General features: G+C 42.0%; 1 protein-coding gene across 1 annotated transcript in view; it reads right to left on the bottom strand.

Annotated features, from left to right (window-relative positions):
- Positions 1–1040: 1040 nt before the first annotated feature.
- Positions 1041–19497, bottom strand: part of SRPK2 (SRSF protein kinase 2) — a 164932-nt gene continuing 146475 nt past the window's right edge. The window contains exons 14-17 of the mRNA XM_059816185.1: positions 9884–9953; positions 9081–9173; positions 8553–8645; positions 1041–2685 (exon numbers count right to left, since the gene is read on the bottom strand). Coding sequence (XP_059672168.1) covers positions 2501–2685; positions 8553–8645; positions 9081–9173; positions 9884–9953 — 441 coding nt within the window. The 3' untranslated portion in view covers positions 1041–2500. The remainder of the gene's footprint in view (positions 2686–8552; positions 8646–9080; positions 9174–9883; positions 9954–19497) is intronic.

Raw genomic sequence — 19497 nt, forward strand, 5'->3', positions numbered from 1 at the left:
CATCAAGAAGAGCAGAAGCACCACCCAACCCACCCGATTCTACTGCTCAGACACAGATTTTCAGAAAAGGTACATCACCCTCTATAGCCCATAGTTCAAATCTGGTGCTCCTGCCCCTCTCCAAGTAGATCATTACATCATCCCAGAGGTAAGAGTATGTAAGAAAGATACATGCTGTACAGGGTGAGGCCTTAGAGCAGGGTAAGGCGCTGACAAACGGTTGCAGAACAGGACCAGTACTGCAGAAGGTCCCCCAAGTTGTGTTGTATCACCACAGCCCAGCAAAGGGCAGCGGTACGCTGGCACTGTTCGGTTGGTTACTCACCTTGCATGGCTTGCATTTGAGCTGGCACTTCATTCAGGTGCTAGTGTTTTCTGACTTCATTCACATGCTAGCATTTCCTACGTACTTAAGAATAAACTTCTAATTAGTTGCAGTGACTAGACACTACCAGTGCCTAGTCCAGGTGTGAAGCTGAATATAACTTTTACCTCTAGCACTGGAGTCCAGTGTGGCATCATCCCTCTCACCAGTGTTGTCATCCTTGCGACCGTTAGGTGCAGTTCGAGTGTGAAGTGCCTGGGGAGTGGCAGGTGAAGGCACACAGTCCCGAAACCCAGCTCCTGGCAGGGCCTTGGCATGTGGATGAGTTTCTCCTGGCCAGTGCGGGAGTGTCACACTCTGGTGTCTTAGCAGTTTCTTTTGGCGGAGTGGCTGCACTGGCCTATCGGGGACGGGGTAATCGTTTCCTCGCTTATAGTAGTTAAAACACCTTGCATGAAATATTCTTTCTCAGTTCTGTCATGTTTCACCTAGCAACCACTTACTTACACACAGCCCCTCGTGCCATGTTACCCTTCAGGATGCTATCATTTACACCAGGTGATGTATTTTACACATGAACACAAAAAGCTGCTTTTCACCTTGGCCCAGCTAAAACACCCCACCACCACCACCACCACTGTGACACAGACCTCTAGCAAACACAGTTGGAGTCATGGCTAGCAAAGATTCCAATGACCAGCACACTGTCTGAAAAAACAAAACACTTTAATTAATTAGACAACTGCAAGCACCTCAAACAACTGGTTATTGTTACAGCATGGGGCTATCGTCTCACAATCTAGTTATTGCAAAGGCATGTGAATAAATTTCATATGGACAAAGTCAAGAAGAAGTGGCACCGTAGTTACATGAAGATCAGAAGTAAGCTTACATTCATCCCACTGACTTCTAAAAGAGGCCCAAACACACCTCTGTATGTACATTCTAAAATCTGTATTGCCTATAAGCTTCAGCCTATGCAGCCTTTTTTTTCCTAGGAAACACGTAATTGTTGCGTGCAGCTTACAACAGGTAATGTATGTCTAGTTATGGGAAAGAATAAAGCTAGTGCAATTTGTTTTAGAAACATGTAAAGCTATGAGTAGAATGAGCATGACCTTGCTTCTTGGATTTTTTTACCCACTGCACTGTAAATATTTGCAGCTATATCCTTCCTTAACTGATTCCAAGCACACATTTTTATTATAAAAGATCAGTAATTCTACACAGAGTGTGGTTCTCATGCTCGACTTTTAATTTTTTTTTTTTCTTAAGGTATAGTACAACTTACAGTGCTTATAAAAAGGCAACACCATATGGTACCATGTCTTCACTATCACATTGTAAGGGAAATTGCTATTTTTCTTTTCTTAAAAGCACTTAAAATAGGCAAAAGTTCTAAAAGGGAGTGCTAAATGGTAATGCATACTTTATTAGAAAGAAGTCTAGCCTTCCTTTAAAGTGCCGTTTGGGGAATGAAATCCTGTAAACCAGAGCCACTTTGTTTAAAATCCAATGAACGGGAACTGCTACAGAAAGAAAGTTTACACAATTCCTTAAAGCAGTTTAAAGTTCACTACATGCAATTGGTTTGCTATAAAGCTCTCTAAAACTTAGTCGCTTTACTCTGAAATTGAGTCCCCAGTCCCGTATTTAAATGGAAATAAACATTTACAGGGTGCATTTACATACACTATAATACAAGAATGACGTCCCTTTGCCAGAAGATAAAATTGTACAATTCCTCGCCGTAACTCAGTTCTGACTTGATAAATTTCTTACGCTCGTAAATTATATAATATGCATCAGCTAAAATATTTTTTTTTTCATAAATAGTTACAAAACTTGCCAAAACACATGGGGGGAAGTTTCCTTTGTTCAAAAATCTGACATCTGAATGCCACACAACACAAGAAACAATGCTTAAAGACACGTTAAGTGTTTTCTGAAGAAAGTGGGTGAGTAAACTACTAGCTGAAGACAAAAAGACTACCCTTCCCCGAGAACACAGTGCACAAAAAGCAAAATGTCAAACAGTACCTCAAGCAAAACAAAGGTCTGAGGATTGAAGCCAGCTCACGTGTGATCCTGCTAAAGGATTTGTGACAGTCACCATTTAGGTCCGATGCATTGGAAAGTGGTTGCTGGCTGTTTTTTTACAGCTGGGAGATTCTGCTAAGAATTCAGCCACGGATGCCTAAGGCATTCTCCAGCTGAAGCACGTTTTTCTGGGACCATTTCTAGCATGGGGATCAGGAAATCTGTAAACTGTGCAGCATCTTCATGAGGCCAACCATACTTCTCCACAAGCACATCAAAAAGACTCCAAGGTTTCAGCTTGGTAATGTGTCGGAGTTCTCCTGCAAACAGAAATATTACTGGCATTAGAAAAATACCTCGTTATCCCTGTTAGTGACTAATCCCTTTTCATTTTTCTCCCACTCTGCATTCACAGCACCTTGACCAGGCTGAGAATCATTATTTATGAAGGGCAGGTCATTGCAAGCTTGCTTGAGGTCCTCAAAGGAGACGAGTCTGTCCGACGTCAAAACCAAGAAACCATTCCTACAGCAAACCGTATGTTACACCTGGACTCCACTGTACGCATCATTTCTGATTTTTCCTGCTATCTTCATTCTGTCTCCCACACACAAAGGCACTCATTCACACACATGCTCACACCATGGGCAAAGAACACCACAGGCCTTTCCTTCTTAATCAGCCAACGAACCCGAATCTAACAAAAACCGCTCCAGTCCTAAGATGGAGGTCTCGGCAACACAGGTCACTGCCTCGCTACGTGGCATGTGCGACAATGCAGCAGAGCAGCAATTCATTCCAAACCAAACCAAGCCAAGCACAGAGGTTTGGCACTCGCAGATTCTTCTCCATCTCCCAGGCAAACACGCCCAAGAGGCTTGGTCTGAACTCCTCCTGAGAAGGAAGCACCTGCTGCTGCCTACGTCTCCTTCAACCCACCACCAACACAAGCAGTGGCAACAGCTGCAGATTCGAGTTCCATCAAAGAGGGAGCATACAGCCAACCTGGCAACATGTTTCAGACCAAAACAAGCAAATGAGGTAAGAACCCTTCTGCCATTCAAATCAGCAATATTACCCAGGTCTATCCATGGGTCATCCGGTGTGATGAGGAACAAAGACTCTTCTGCCTGCTCCCTGCTCCTCCACTGCTATGTCCCTTCTTCCCAGGCATGTATCTGAGCCAGTCTCCATGCGATGCTACAAAAAGCACTTCAGAGACCCCTGTAGTGATTCCGTGATGTCTCCGGAACTGCTGAGGGGGGCAATGGGTTCTCAGCCAATACTGGAAGCTGAACATAACTCACTCATAGCTTGAAAAGCACACTACACCATCCGGTATGGGGGCACGCAGGCCATACTATTTTTAAGCGAAGTGGTTTGGCAACTTGACTGTTGTCCCTGGCTGTATTCTACTGCCCATAAAATACCATCAGCCATCAGCTCGCAAGTCTGATTTTCTGTACATCCCTGTGGCTACATAAGATCGAGGCAGCAGAAGAAACCCACGTCTTCAGACTGCCCCTGAGAGCATCTGAATGCAATAGATTAAAACCGCCACAGGCCCAGCAGGACACGCTTCTGCTACCTCAGGCCACAGCAGAAGGTTCTAGGCAGGGTACAGCACTTGAAAAAGCAGCTCTCTGGGTGCAAGATCCCACAAAAGCAAGTGTGCAAACGGTTGATCACTCACAAGAGAAAGAGAAGAGACCTGCTGGTAACAGAAAGTCCAGCTGTGCTGCCCACAGCTGGACTCTTTCCATTCCACCTCGCAGGGTAGGAGAGGTGCCAAGATAGAGAGGAATAAAAGCAGAGGGCGTATCCTGCTGGTTTATGTCTGTACATTTACAGTACAAGCATGTCCCATCAGTATCCGAGAGTCAAACAAAAGAAGGCTCTGCTTTGGGCCCATATTGTCCCATGGTATGAATGTACAGAAAGGACAGCACATCTCTGAGAAGTATATTCATTTCCAGGCTCACTCTCAGCCCTTTAAAATCTTTGTGCAACTCTGAAATTTAAGTGCTGAAAATCTTCCCCTTTTGAAGGTTTCTAAGAGTGTGTACTGGTGACTACTAACAAGAACTGGTAGTCAGCTTTCTAATAAGAACGCATGAACTCAAGTATTGCCAAAAAGCAATAGAAAATAGTGACTTGTTACTGACTGCAACCAAAAATGGCTAAAAAAATAATAATCAGGCTGTGTCCAGAGCTTCTCCAGCTTACAGCACTCACTGCAAGGGTTGCCATAATCATTTACCAAACTAGACTAACTCTGGGGAAGCGTGTGTGTTTCAATGCAGCACTGTCTTCACTCCTGTATTCGAATTACGTAGTTTTAGGCATCTTTCCTCCCTCAGGCTGTATAAAGTAAGACTGCAAGATGAGGCTCCTGGTGTCACTGAGGAAGACAAGTTCATACTGTGTTTGAACACTCTTCTTATTCTGTGAAGTGGAGGTTGAAATACCCAAGCTAAGACCAGCACATGCTGAGCAGCACGACATTCTGCAGTGTTTTTCTGCTGAGGAACAAACTATTTTAGCACTATGGGTTGAAGTTTTCCACAAGAAATTCCAAGAAGATCATAAAAGCATTTAAGAAGATGGGATACAGTAAAAATTATCTGTGGGGGGACCAAGAATTAAACTAGTGCTTCAGTTTTCGATAAAGATAATGATGCTGACCATGAAATCAAAACAGGGTAAGTAAAAGGCAATTAACACAACTGGGGTGGATGAAAAACTCCAAGAATTTATTTTAATGTGGTGGGTCCATCTCATTTCCATCCTAAAGCACTGGAGAGCAGCACAGGAAATGAAGGTGTCTGGCAACACTTATTTTCCTCTAGTGCATGAGGTTTTGTACCATGTAGTTGGAGGACAGCAAGACAGTACCCATATTTAAGGGAGAAATGAAAAACACAGGCTCACTGGTCTGATACCATCACTATCCAGGGCATTAAAATGAATTTTCAAAGAAATGCTAAAAATGTAATAGTAAGTGAAAACTTCCGAACAGAAGCTCTTTATTTAGATTTTTGATAGTGAAGCACACAGGAAGTATCCGGAAAGGACAACAGAATTGTCAGAACTGTAAAACCCCTGTGGCCAAAGCAGAAGCAGCAATGGACCTTCTGAAAAACGGACTGTTAAGTCAGAAAGAAATTACTAAAGAAATTTCTGAAGGACCTGTGGGTGGGGGGAAGATGCTATTTAAAGCTTCCTCTGCTGACCGTAATACAAAACCCCAGAACTAATCTACGAAATTTGTCAAAGACAAATTTAAGATGTATCACCAGGCAAGAGGAGGATGGATTACTAAACAGTAAGAAATGGACGACGTGAAGGACTGGGGAAGCAGCAATGGGATATAATCTGCTACCGTGTATTTTGAGGACATGCTCCCGAGAATTAATGCAAGAACTGCTGATAAGGCCCCAAGGTACCGTAGATGGAAGCGAGGGAGGTGGAGGAGAGCCCTCTCCTTCCCTTCCAGAATGTTAAATAAGCAGCAGTGCTTTTCCTTGTTACAACTTCCAACAGGTAAAGCCAGTAACTAGCTAGCATCTCACACAGGTTTAGCTCACAAGGAAACAGGGCTAGCAAATACCAGAAGAAAAATAAAAGGGACCACGACCTAGAAAAAACAAAAGGGTTTTAAGTTTTAGTGCCAAAATGTGTTAACTCATTTTTACAAACAGAATTGCTTCTATGGAGGCACTGGAGAAAAGGACTCACTGGAGTTACTACTTTGCTCAATCAAGATGAGACCCCCATAAAAAGTATGTGAGCATTTGTGTTACAGTGACTAAGAAAGAACTTATAAATGCTTTTCCTTTTTTAAATGCACCCTCCTATTTGAATGTCACAAACTGCTACAGGCAATTACTGAGAAGAGACTCGATCCTGTAAACTCGGTAGTTGGTAACACCTTTCCTTTTGTGCCTGGGACATTCAGTGGAACAATTCAAACGTTCAAAGCTTCTCTCTGAGGCTGAACTTGCTTATGGACAGCAGTAACACCCAAATCGGCATTTCTTGATTTTCACCCAAGGCTGATGATTTCAAAATAGGAGCCTACAGTTAGATTCCTAAGCCCACCTTTACACCACAGGGTGAAATTTTCAGAAGAGCCTCAGGCCTGTACTACATGGCCACTGATTTCATGGCAGATGGTGTCTCATGGCAGATGGTGTCTCTGAGGAATGTCAGTGAAGTTCAGGCCCTAGAGGACAACAATGACACTCTGAAGTGGACGACGCTCATGAAAGCACGTGAAACTCTCCACTTCATGGGAATTTTACAAACTGCACTCTTCTGGGTGCCAGAAACACTGTGGTTATTGTGTAACTGTCAGATCATTTTAAGGTTTATGACAACATTAGAAAATGCCAACTCATCTGGTGTAAAGTGAAAATTAGGAACATGACGCATGCTTTAAGGGGGGTCAGTCTGGGGGGGTCTTTCTAATTCAGTACCTGCCTCTGACAGTGGCCACAGGAAGGGGGAGGGAGAGCGGGCAGGGAAGCCTTTCTGCAGGCCCTGCCCCTCACTCCAGCAGCTGCAGTCCCTGTCAGGGGGGTGCTGGAGGGTACCCCCTGCCCAGCCCTTTTACTGCTTTATACATTTACAGACCTGTCAGCCCTGAGTTTTTTCATCTCAGTTACCCTGCAATTGTTTTGGAGCCTGCTGATACGGCCTCTCTCTATGACCCCCATGGCAGCAAGCTCCTGAAGCTCACTGCCTGCTGCGTAGGAAAGCACTTGCTTTAAAGCCACCCCCTGCAAGTTCCACTGGGTGTCCCCCAGCTCTCATATGGTGGCTGCTGGCAAACAACAGCTCTGTTTTCAGCTTATCCACTGCCTTCCCATTTTGTAAATCTTTATTATTCTTCCAGCAACCTTCTCCCCTCCACACTAAAAAACACCAGGCATTTTAGACTCCCCCACATGGTAGCTGCTCTCTCTGCTTGATCATCACTGTTGCCCTTCTTCACACTGTTTAACGTCATTGCATCCTCCTTAAGGCAATGACGGTGTGCAGAGGTCCCTGCCATACCAGAAACATCCACATGCAGAACGGGCAGCCCTCATACAAGGGGAGGAAGAATCACTGGATTGTCTCCTGCCTCATGACCCCAGACTCTTACAGCACAGTGCTGCTGCCTCAGCACCCAGGGCACCCCATGTGCCCAACGCAGCTGGTCGGCTGGCCGGTGCTGGCCCTGCCGACAAGCTGTATGCTCAGGCATGTGGCGTCACGGGCAAGAGGGAAGCTGCAGCACTGTTCAGCAGGAAAGCATGCTCGCCAGCTGTGGCTGATGGCCCCAGATGTTCTACTACCATGTAATGGGATGCTCCTGACATATCCTGCCCCTCGATACAGTGCTGTCTCATACACACGAGGGGACAAAAGACATTTGAAGCATCACCACATTCCCTCACGTGTCAAAAACCTGTCTTAAAGAGCAGCCTAAACAAAGTGTAAAAAGAGAAAAGACCCATAAGGCCCAGTGCATTTGCTCAGATTAATTACTTTCTTGTAGCAACTGACAAGGGTTTTAATTTTAGAGGGGTTGCACTTCTGTACAATGCTAAACATAGCTAAGTCGTCACCTATGGCTGTGGCACTCAGGCATTATGGTAATTCTGAGCATTTGAAGCGAGACAGAATGGTGCACAGCAGAGCAGCTTTCTCCATCGCTCTCTCACAGAGCAATCTTTTCTGCATGCTCTCTTCAGGGAGGTTACGACAGTGTGAGGGCTGACTGCACACAGCTGTGTGTCTATTGCCCAGGTATTCCCTTCCCACCTCCATTATTCCTTATCAGAAGCATCTGCTGGACCACTATAAATGATCAGAAGTAGCCGACATGATTTTCCATCACGTTACGAGCTACGCATCACTTGATTCCTTACATTTACATGAACACTGGACAACAGATTCACACAGACATTTGTTAACATCCACACTTTGTTGAGTACATCCCAAAACAAATTTTAAATGAAATTATTGAAATGAATACTGCAAATTGTGGCTTTTCTCAGAAAGCCAAGTTCACACCAAAATTCTTCTTTAATAAGAGCTCTCCATTTAAACAGATATATTTCTTCAGTACCCATAAATGAACATACTCTTCTTTTGGATAGTATTATGCTTTAAATTAGTGTTGCATAAATACCGTTACCTTTTTTGGTGAAAAACTCCTTGGAATATTTCCCCAACATAGCGTATTTTCGAGGGATTTTTCCCAGCAGTTCAATGATCAATGCTATGTGGTCTGCATTGGAGAACATTGCCAGCAAAACAGAAACATACAACAGTTTAATCAGTACATTGCATGCACACACTAACACTGGCCCGGTACAGACAGAAACAGATTGATCCTGGTAAAAAAAGACATGTGTACACTGCTCAGTGGCTAATTTGGAAAGATGCTTTCAGCAAAACTTCCTTATCAAAACAACATTTGAGTATCAGCTGCTACAAACAAGATTTGCTATGTAATTTAAAATGTACCAATAGTTATTTTTCAGAACATTTAGCTAAAAAAAATTTTAAAAATTTTGTCACAGATTCCAGTGTTGTTTTTTTTGAAAAGAAATTTTTGTTGTGTGATTCCAGGAAATGCTCCTCAGTGGGACATGCTACAACCAGCAACAGCAATTCCACTTCTGTCTGCATCACGGCACCTTTCAAAAAGAAGAGGTACTACCTCTGCGATTGAAGAATTCCCGCGAATATTTTCCAGATAGAGCAAAGTGCCTTGGGATATTGCCTAGCAGCTCTATGATGTGTGCTATGTGGTCTATGAGGGAGAGAAAAAAAGGATACGGGAGTGGAAGGGGCAGGGAAAGGATGGGATAAAAAAGAAGAGGAAAGAAACTGGAATTAGTAAAAAATCAGAAATAGTTTCAAATCAACAATGTTTGCAGCAAATCCATGCAGAGGTTTCCAGGATCAGCAGAGCTCTGGCATCATTAGTAGCATTTAGGAACAGTGAATGATGCCCACATTACCACTGCAAAGAGCATTTACAAGCAAACAAGCATGAAAATGGACAGGTATACAGATGGAAGCAGGAGTTAATTCTGATTTTCAAAAGAATTAGTAATTGCCTAATTCAAATAAAAATACACAATGTAAACATTATTCCAGTGTCACTCTTCTAAAGAGAAAATACTATAAAGTTCAAATTTGTCGTTTCTTTTCTAAACTAAAATGCTGTTATTCTCAATCAGGTTTCCACACATATGCAATCTTACAAGAAGGGCAGTTTAATTCCTTCAGGCAGCTGTTAAGTAGATGAGTATCTGCAGAAGGGAGTTTTTGCCCACCCATTGCTAGTGATGGAACTTAAAACTAAAAAGAAAAAAATCATATTTATATTCTGAAAACAATGTGTATGAACAGTCCACTCAAATACAAAACTTAAGCCCACTGTAAGCTCACTGGAAATTTAAGAAGAGGAGTGTGAAAATATATAGAAACTCATATAGTATCTCAGAAGATTCATACCTTCATCCCTGGAATAGTCTTCACCAGAGTGTGGTTCAAACAAATAATCTCCAGTTGCTAGCTCAAAAGCCTATAACATAACAGACATATTTATGGGTATTTCAGAAATACTGGTTTTAATCTTAAGATGTCAGCAAAACATCACAACTATCTCAGAACCAAGAGGAAATTAACATTCAAAGCTAAAGGCCTACAGCTGGATCTGAGACTGAGAAGAGGCCACTTACCTGGAGACCATCATTCCTGCAGTGGAATGAGAGCATGAACACAGGCTCTGGAAAGAGCCCCACATTCAGCCCCGAGCACACCCTGTTAGTACGAGAGGCTGGAGGTTTGGCCACGTGTAGCACAGCCGAACCCCAGGCGTTTCTGCCTACTCAACCAGAATGAACAAAGGAGTTGGACAAGGAGTGTGGAACTGCGGTCCCTCCCCAACCAGCAACCCCTGGGGCTCCACCGGCTGACCAGGGAGTATTCTGGTCAGGTTGCGAAGTTCATCACTGGTCCCCGGTGGCAGGAGGCAGCGAACCGCATCTGGCTGCGGAGAAAACGATTCTGAACAGATCAGCTGCACCCGGGTGTGATGGGGACATCAGTGTAAGCCAACATTAAAGCATGTTTTCACATACTAATGTGTTGTCTGTTGACCATGTTAAATATGTCTAAGTTAATGAAGCTGAGAGAGGTATTTCTAAATATATAATAGAGAGCTACACTTGTACCTGAAGGCTAATTATCTGTCAGACTGCATGTTGGGGATGAAATTAAAAAGTCTGAATCCATTTGTAACTATAATTAATCACTTGAAATTAGCAAACAGGGTAAGCTTCCTTGATGACTCTAAATCTAGGACAGTTTTTAAAAAGGTATTTTTGTTGAATCAGAAGTCATCAAAGTAAATACTGCAATCATGGGGTAAAATACTGAGACTGACATTGATGAAGGAATCCAGAGCAGACACCATGATGACTGATCCCTTCAGGCCATAACAATGCTTCAATAGGATGCTAACCCTACGTTAGGTCAGGACAAAACTGAGTTTCTCTTTATGGGTGTAATGCATATTAAAAGCTGCAAAGCGCTAAAATAACAATGAGAGCCCACACTTTTGTACAAACATGGACTCACCTAGCCTAATATGTTAAACTATTCTCTTTGTGCTCTGGATCACCAATTACCCAAGCAGCCACAGGAATTTAATTCTTTCCAGGTGGTTTAAACATCAAACTGTTTTCCATTGCCAAGACCATGGAAAACATCTGATCCAGAAAATCATTCAAAAAATCAGGCAGAACTTCCTGGCACAGTTCTAGGAGAGGATTTCACTCCGTTAGAACATTTACTACAAAATATTTGTCTCCTGAAAATACACACTTTTCTATTCCAATTTGTAATCTGGAGTAGTTAAATCACCTGTAAATTTAGCTTATTTATGGGCACTTGGCTTTTTCAAGCTGTGAACTGCAGTGTCATCCAAGTGGGTGATAGCCAAAATAATTCATTTCAATCACACACAGCAGCCAAGAGCAAGAATGCTCGTTGTTGACGTTTCTGTTGATCCTATGAATTTCTGAAGTCACTATCACTAATAAACAGGCATTCACTTTTTTCTTATCCTACTCTCAGCTCAAGACTGAGTTTTCATTTTACAGCTTAAAAAAATATGAAGGACTTCATAAATTACCAGGTATTTAAACTAAAGAAATTTTTAGAGTAGCCAGAAGAGATCACTGGTAGGCATATTTAAACACAACACAGAGAATACTGTTATTCTCTTGACATGAGACTGAGAAGCCCCAAGTGTCTCCTCTGTATCTCATAGGAATATATTCCCTGGAAGAGCCAGACCAGCTTTCCCAGGAGAACACATGCTGATGGGGCTGATTGCTGAGGACATGGAGAAACTCATTGCTATTTAACACAGATTCCCAGAGAACAACAGAAATGTAGCTGAATTTAGCCACAAAGGTAGACTCCAAAAGCATACAGCTTCTGTCCCATAAATGAAGTATCAATAACTCAATATGCCTGTGTGGGACGAAGAAGATTAAATTGGAAAAACTGTAAAAACTGTTTATAGAGAAGCACAAGAAGTAAGCATACCAGTGCGACACACTGAATTTTAGATCTGTTTGTGTATAATAAGAGCTACAAGCTCTCATAGATTTGGGATATTTATACCACCCTTTTGCTGAAGAGAAACTAAAGCTTTTCAAAATGATGCTGCTGCTTCTTTCTTCCTTTTTGTATAGCTTTGACTCCATGCCCAGCATGGGCTGGAGCCACAGCGTCTCAGACATTTGATTTCCTGACTCTCCTTAAAGGACTCTGCACCAAGAATGAAGAAACTTCTGACTCAGATGCACACAGGGACAGCCCAGAGACAGCCCTGCCTTTTGGGTGCTGTGATAAATGTCTGTAATAATACTTAGAATTCATGCAGGACAATGTCTCACAGGTTCATCTGTAGCAACTTGGCAATAGGTTTCTAGGTATTTGTAGGATGGACTGGCTACATAGCACAAAATAAATGAAATTCATTGGGCCTCATTTAAAAAAGAGTAAGTCCTTGACCTAGGTTTTTACCATGAAGTAAAAGAATCAGTGTTAAAAATGCATTTATAAGCAGATAAATAGCCGTAAGAAGGACAAATACACCTCTGCATTGTATCAGTCAGAGTTCTGCTCTTTACGCTGATGTCCAAAGGTGTGGTGCAGCAGAAAGCACGTGCAGTCCCATTACTGAGTCAGTGCCACCAAAAGAAGAGCTCTCTGCTGCTGGTACTCAGAACTACAGTTTTGGTGATGCACTGCTGCTTTGGACTTCTGAGCACTTTTCAGTACTTACTGACACTTTGCACCCAACTGTAGGTACATAAAACCACCCAGTCTCCAACTCAAAGTTGCTGACACTCTGTGATAAAATCAGGAGGTGGACACCCTGATGGACAGCAAGTTGAACACAGGTCAGCAGTGCACTTGTGTGGTAATGCAGGCTAACCATGTACTGGGCTGTACATAACAAGCGTGTTACCAGCCCTCGGTGGGAAGTGACTTCCCCTCTCCTCAGCCCTCACCATCTGCAGATCTGTCACCAGTTTGGGGCCACCAGTATGAGAGAGATCCTGCTGAACTGGAGAAAGACCAGGGAGGACCTGTAAGGTGTCAGGGGCTGAGCAGAGGATGCAGGAGGAGAGGCTGGTGGGGCTGTGTTTGTTCAGGTTGGAGAAGGGAAGGAGAAGGGGGGATTTAATTACTGCACTCCACTGCTTGAAAAGCAGTAACAGAGAAGACCAAGACACACTCTTCTCAATGAAAGGACAACAGAGAACAGACAAGAGCAGCAAGATGGGAAATTCCAACCAAATACAAGGAAAAAAAATTCTTCAGCGAGATTGGCTGAGCACTGGGAGAGGCTGCTCAGAAAGGCTGTGGAAATGCCATCCTGACACATGTACGCCTCAACTGGATGAGGCTCTGAGTAACCTCATCTAACCTTGACATTAACCCTGGTTGAAGCATGAGGTTTCAATGTAAATTTAGCTATTATTTCTATGATCCTACAAATACAGATTAATCATATTTATCTACTTACTTTCCCTTTGAAAGTATTCATTTATAAAGACTAGTTTCTTGATAGAAACTCCAACTTTGAATTACCATGATCTTTTTTACTTAATGTTGACATTTACCTCAAAAGAAATCAGCATTTCAATTATGATATGAAGATAACAAATAAGATAACAGCACACTCAACATACGGCACAAAAGCCCAAGGCAATCATCCATCCCTACTGGATGCACTGGCAATCGCTACTTACCGCTTTCCTAAGGTTATCGCAGAAAAACAATCTAGACTGCTTTTATCCATCTGCAGATGGAGAACCTTTCATATAAACGGTTACACTGCTGCTCTTGTAGGTTCTGGAGAGGCTATGATTCCTTTCCTGCCATGTGATTGTATATGAACCTACCACAATACTTAACTGCTGGCATCACTGTCATGTATTATGGATCCATGTCTAATCACACAATTGGAAATAGCTACATTTTCACTGTGTGACAGCTGTGTACTCACTCTGGTGATTGAAAATGGATGCATGCCTAGGGGAAGCTGTCTGGGAGAGGACTGAAAGAACAATTCATTTGGACTGCATAAGCCTCCCTGAATTCCTCTTATGAAGCCCCAGCTGTAAAAGGAAAACAAGCTATAGGCCAGAATTACTATTTTGACAGATGAGATCCGTCCCTTGGCCGGAGTTTCTCTGCCCCAGCTGAAATGAAGAGCTGTGAATGAGAAGATTGTAACTGCTTTAAAAATAGGCTTAGTTTTAAGAACGCTGTTCCACAGGTAAGTGGGAGCATGGAAAGAAGAGCAAAAAGCTTTTTGAGATACGCACACCAGCTGACAGTTTGCTCTCCCATGGACATCTCCCTCTGAAGAGCCAGGAAATGGAAAGAATATAAAAGGCATTTTGCATGGTTAGTGCTTGGTAAGAAAGGCCAGATATACAAAACACAGACGTGCATGGGATGGTTGAAAAGGAAACTGGTTTCTATTATTTGCTGTAGTCCAATTTCGGAATCATGCACATGCTGAGTGGTTGCTTTGATAAGTCAGTTTCTTTGGAAAATAATTTTCTTTTGAATGTTTCAGGTTGTCCACCCACCACCTTCAAAAAGGGTACACAGTGATTAATAACAGCATTTTGTACTGTATCTGCCTACTGAAAAATATGTGCATAGTGACTTCAGGTTTTTCTCTTCTCTCAACCAGATTTTTTATTTTCCATTTTTCCCCAAAATACTGCTTCTGTGCAGACTGAGGCTTGTCATCACACCTGCAGTATGTGCCACTCGCACATACTAGCATGATGATACTAATGATCCCCTAGAGACATGATCATTTTTTCCCCACTTACAACACAGGAAGAGTAGTTAAGGACAGTTACCTCTCCACTCCACGTTAAGAGGACATTATGCAAAGTAGTAAATTGGGGGCTGAACTACAAGCACTTATATGTAGGTTTAATTTTAACATCGTAAGTTACTATATTCTGCTCATTCTTCATTCTGTCCCTCCGAGTTCTCTCACATGAATAGAAATGCTCATAATAAACACCCCTGTAGGGCCGCTTGCCTTGTAATAGCATCTCCCTCATCTTGAAAGCTGTTTGCCTGCCCCCTTTCCATCTCACCCTGGTAGTATTTTCTTTCATCATTTGTATTCTCTTTGGGTAGATAAAACACCAAGGGCAATTTTCTCCTTCTCTGACTTCCTGCTGATCTACAGCTATGATCTATTTGCTAGCTGGTAATATAAAAAGAAGATATTTCAGGAATCACAACTCACCACAAAAGCAATCTCAGGTAAGTTAAAAACATAGTCTTGTTAACATCCTAGGCTTGTGACACAGTCATCTCCTCCCTGCAGCTCAAACAAGACTGTACATGATGAACAACAAGAGTCAGATGATGAGACTCTCAATTTCAGGTGCTTTTCCTGTCTCCAATCCAAAGAGCATAAACAAGGAAAAGCAGTGGAATCATGGTGCTTGCAGTCATTTCCAGGAGCAATAGAAACGGATGCCCTCTGCCAGTACTAACTCCCTTATCTTGCCAGGATTTCTTGGCAGCAGCAGTGGAGTACTGTGTTCCATGGTTTTTGATATTTAGGAAATGCTAAATCATGCAGTGCCTGTTCAGTTTCTGCTCCACAGAAAGCAACCTTCTCAATAGTGCAAATGTGGAAATTCAGCCTGATAAAATTAAATTATCAAGGGTGGTTTCAATCCTGTCAAAGGTACTGCTGGCTCCAAATCTGTTCCTTTTTTGGGGTGAAAATGAGAGATGAACCTCCCTGTTGGCATAATTAAAATAGGGTATAGTACAGTAAGGGAACACAGAATTTTCTAGAATTTAATAGATGTGGAGAAAGATTCCCAGTGTCTAGCTTTCCATAAGAGCAGCTGAGTATCCCACTTAAATAGGCCACATAGTTAAAAAAAAAAAAGGGCACTGTGCGATTTGCTTAGCAAAACTTAAAAATGTCCAGCAAATGATAGCAACAATCACTCAGACCTAGGTCACCAAAGTCTGGGGAAAAAAATTTAAGTTACACTTAGTTGCATTCATTGCTGAGCACAGAACAAGCAGACAACTCTGTCGTTGTCTGGAAAAGCCCACTGGCATCTAATTTCTTTGATTAGCTTCACAGCACATCATGCATGCACTGATTATAAGCCTCCAAAGATAGGCATCATCCTCTTTTTTTCCCTGACTTTTTTTTTTTTTTCCTTTTTCTTAAAGACTCTGAGACTCAGATCACCTGAGCAGAGGACTGGAACTGGCCTGAGGATATTCCCTCTCATCCTTTAAATCTAATTCAAAGAGGTACTTTTCCTGTTTGGGGCACAAGAACTGGGCCATGCCGAATCATCTAAAATTAGAAGATTCGGCTCACAGGCTGCTGGCTTACAATGCTACTTATTCACTGACATGGTACCAAAAGAAACAGAACTGTTAAGATTATTAGCACTGAGTTATTTCTCCCTCTTTTGCACTGTTTCTCTTATATTGTATGCTATTTGGGTAGAGTCCTCACATGGCTCTGTTTATGTACACTTCCAGCACAAGTAACCCTGATCAGAATCTCTGGCTACTCCCATACTAAAGACAATACAAATAAAATAAGACTATTATTTCCTGAAAACTGCATCAAGCACATGGGTTGCTGGCTAGACAAAGCCAACCCATATTAGCAGAGCACTCCACGTAGACACAACATACAGTGTCCTAAAAGCCAGATTCATAAGGGGGGGATTCTGAAAGTCACCGTGCACACATGAACACAGATGCTTTGCACTCTCAGGGCACCCTTATCAGATGCTTTTGTTTAAAAACATCATCACCTCCATCCTCGTTAATAAAGATTAAGTAAAATTGATGAGCGAATGGTATGATAAAAAAGACAATCTGCTGCTGCTCTGATACAACACCACCTCTGTGCTTGACTTAACACTTTATGCCATAAATACAAGCCAACACAAGAACCAGTAGCTCTGCTATTCTCATACTCAATGCTATTCCCAGTGAGCAAGATTATTTCATTAGCAAGTAAAAGGCAGTGAAAAAATCTTAGGCTCAAATGGAGATCCATAAAGCACAAGACCAAGTTAAGACCTTGGCTGCATCCTGGTCCCATGCATTCTAAGTAATCCTTCATAAAATCTACTAGCCAGGACACGTGAAAAGATTGAGGTGTTTTACGTACACATCCGGAGGTCAACCTCTGACATGGAAATTCTATGGACCCTAAACTAATTCAAAGGCAGGCCTGTTTTTATTGTCCCTTTTTATAAAACGGAGACATTATCTAGAATACCTGACACAGCAGTGGATATACAACACATGGAGAATCTTTTCTATTTTGCAAGCTAAGCAATCTTCACATGTGCTCTTGACTACTAAGCAGAGTATTCTGGACTGCTTGTGAGCAAGCCCATTCGGGAGAGTTTGGCAGCGATGTTGTGAAACTTAAACAACGCCCACTGAGATGGAGAACCTGACCAAAGACTTGAAGCAGCGGGTCTTCTGTCAGCAAGAGGTACACAAATGGAGAAGTGAAGAGCACACATGGATCAGTCTCTGAGAATACTGGTCAGAAATCTCCGATTTGAAGGTCGTGGGTACACACAGATCTACAAGATGTTATTTGCACACAATTCCATCCAAACGAAGTCAAAATATTTTGAACCCTCTTTCAGTTCAGAGAACTAGCTCAATGATTCAGTTGTGAGCAAGGGTTTTAAAAGCATAACATCTCACCCTTTGCTCCAATGCTACCTTACTATACTTTGCATTCACATTAACCCATATCATCCATATTAGGCACACACTTTTGTAATACATGCATTATCAGTCAGTAGATAAATTGAGACAAGAAACCTCATCCAAAGTCAAAATCATGATCAGAATTAAGGACAGGATCTGTAATTATGTAATGCAGCTCCCAGTGCAAAGGCACATGGCACCTTTCCTACCCATTCACAGATGTAGTATTTCTGACAGGTGGATATGATCAGAGCAATTACTTACCTAATCTGAACACAACCTCAAACTTAGGTCACTTACTAACACATAGCTACACCTTAATTTACAACCTTTTTTTTTTTATTATTTTAAAAAAGCAAGGAATGAGAAATACCATATGCAATCAATACAGAGTCAGCTGGTAGGACACCACTTCATGTGTGCTTGGTACTGTCACAATGGGCAAAGTATGGAAATTTGCTAAGAAAAAAGTCATGGCAATACTGCTGGACCACTCATTTCACATAGTACTGCTTCCAAAAAATGTCCTTAATGAGTTTGGACTTGTACAAGCAAAGCAACATGACAAAGAAGTCTCCTTGCTCTCCTTTGAGTCTTGGACAACACGGCTAACGGGGTATCTGAACTGTATTTCGGCTGAAAATAAACACCACCTACAGCTCCTGCTCCAGCAGACAATCCTTTTGAAAACACACATAACAGTAAACATTCTGGAATAAAGTGAATTAAATATGAAACAAGAGCAAGGTAACCTATAAGGGCATTTTCTGAACCACATCTAAGTACAACAAGGAATCCAAACTTGAGACAGCAAGTGGGACTACAATGGCATTAAACCACTTTGGTACGTCACGGTTCTTGGCTGCTTTAGGGATTGGAGAGAATCAAATCATAATTTCCAAAGACAGCCTAAATAAGTTAATTAGGAGTTTGCAGTTCCACATCAGAAATGTTTCCCTGGCCGTTAATCTCTGTTACAAGTCCTCTGCAGAAAGAGCTGTTAAGGTCTTCAAGTCAATCCCTACCCTCAGAGCTGTTCTCCATCTGATACAGTATCAGCACTCACAGTGCTCTGACCCATTTTCTCAACCATACAGGAATGAAAGCAGATCCACAGGGGTTTTGAAACGATGAATTTTTGGGGTGAGCTGAGAGACTGATCTCTATTTTTTACATGACTATACAATGACGACTGAATTCAACAATTCTGTATCAGTGCTGTAAGACTGTAAAATTTCTACAGCATTTTTTAAAGGGCAAAACCCCAAAGTCTGTGGCAGAAGACAGAATTCCTGTGTTTCCGCCTCAAATGATTTGCTGTCTTTAAAGCTTACACAACAAAAAAGCAGAAGTATAATTTCCTCATTAAAATACTGAAATTTAATAAATAACTGTGAATCTGAATTAAGATACCCCTAGTGGCAGAGATGCTTTAGGCTTTTTTTTTTTCCTTGAGAAAGGACTTGCATGAAAAAAGCAGTAATGCTTATGTAACATGAAAAAGAACTAAAGTATAAGGGGCTGGATGACCCCAAGTATTCCAAGAATATTGTACTCCCTAGGTGTGATATTGCTATTAAGTACCCCATTTTCTTTTAAACACAATCGTAGTCAGACTTCAAACTGTAGCTTTAGCTACAAGACTATATATAAAATTAGCAGGGGGTAGGTACAACCTTAAAAGAAGACAAATATAGGGTATTCAATACCATAATAAGGTATCAAGTTCAACTGAGGCTCACAAAATATCAGGTAAAAGGAACAAAAAGTCTCTGTAGTAA

Source organism: Gavia stellata, chromosome 4 (genome assembly GCF_030936135.1).
Source record: "Gavia stellata isolate bGavSte3 chromosome 4, bGavSte3.hap2, whole genome shotgun sequence".
In the NCBI taxonomy this organism is placed as follows: domain Eukaryota; kingdom Metazoa; phylum Chordata; class Aves; order Gaviiformes; family Gaviidae; genus Gavia; species Gavia stellata.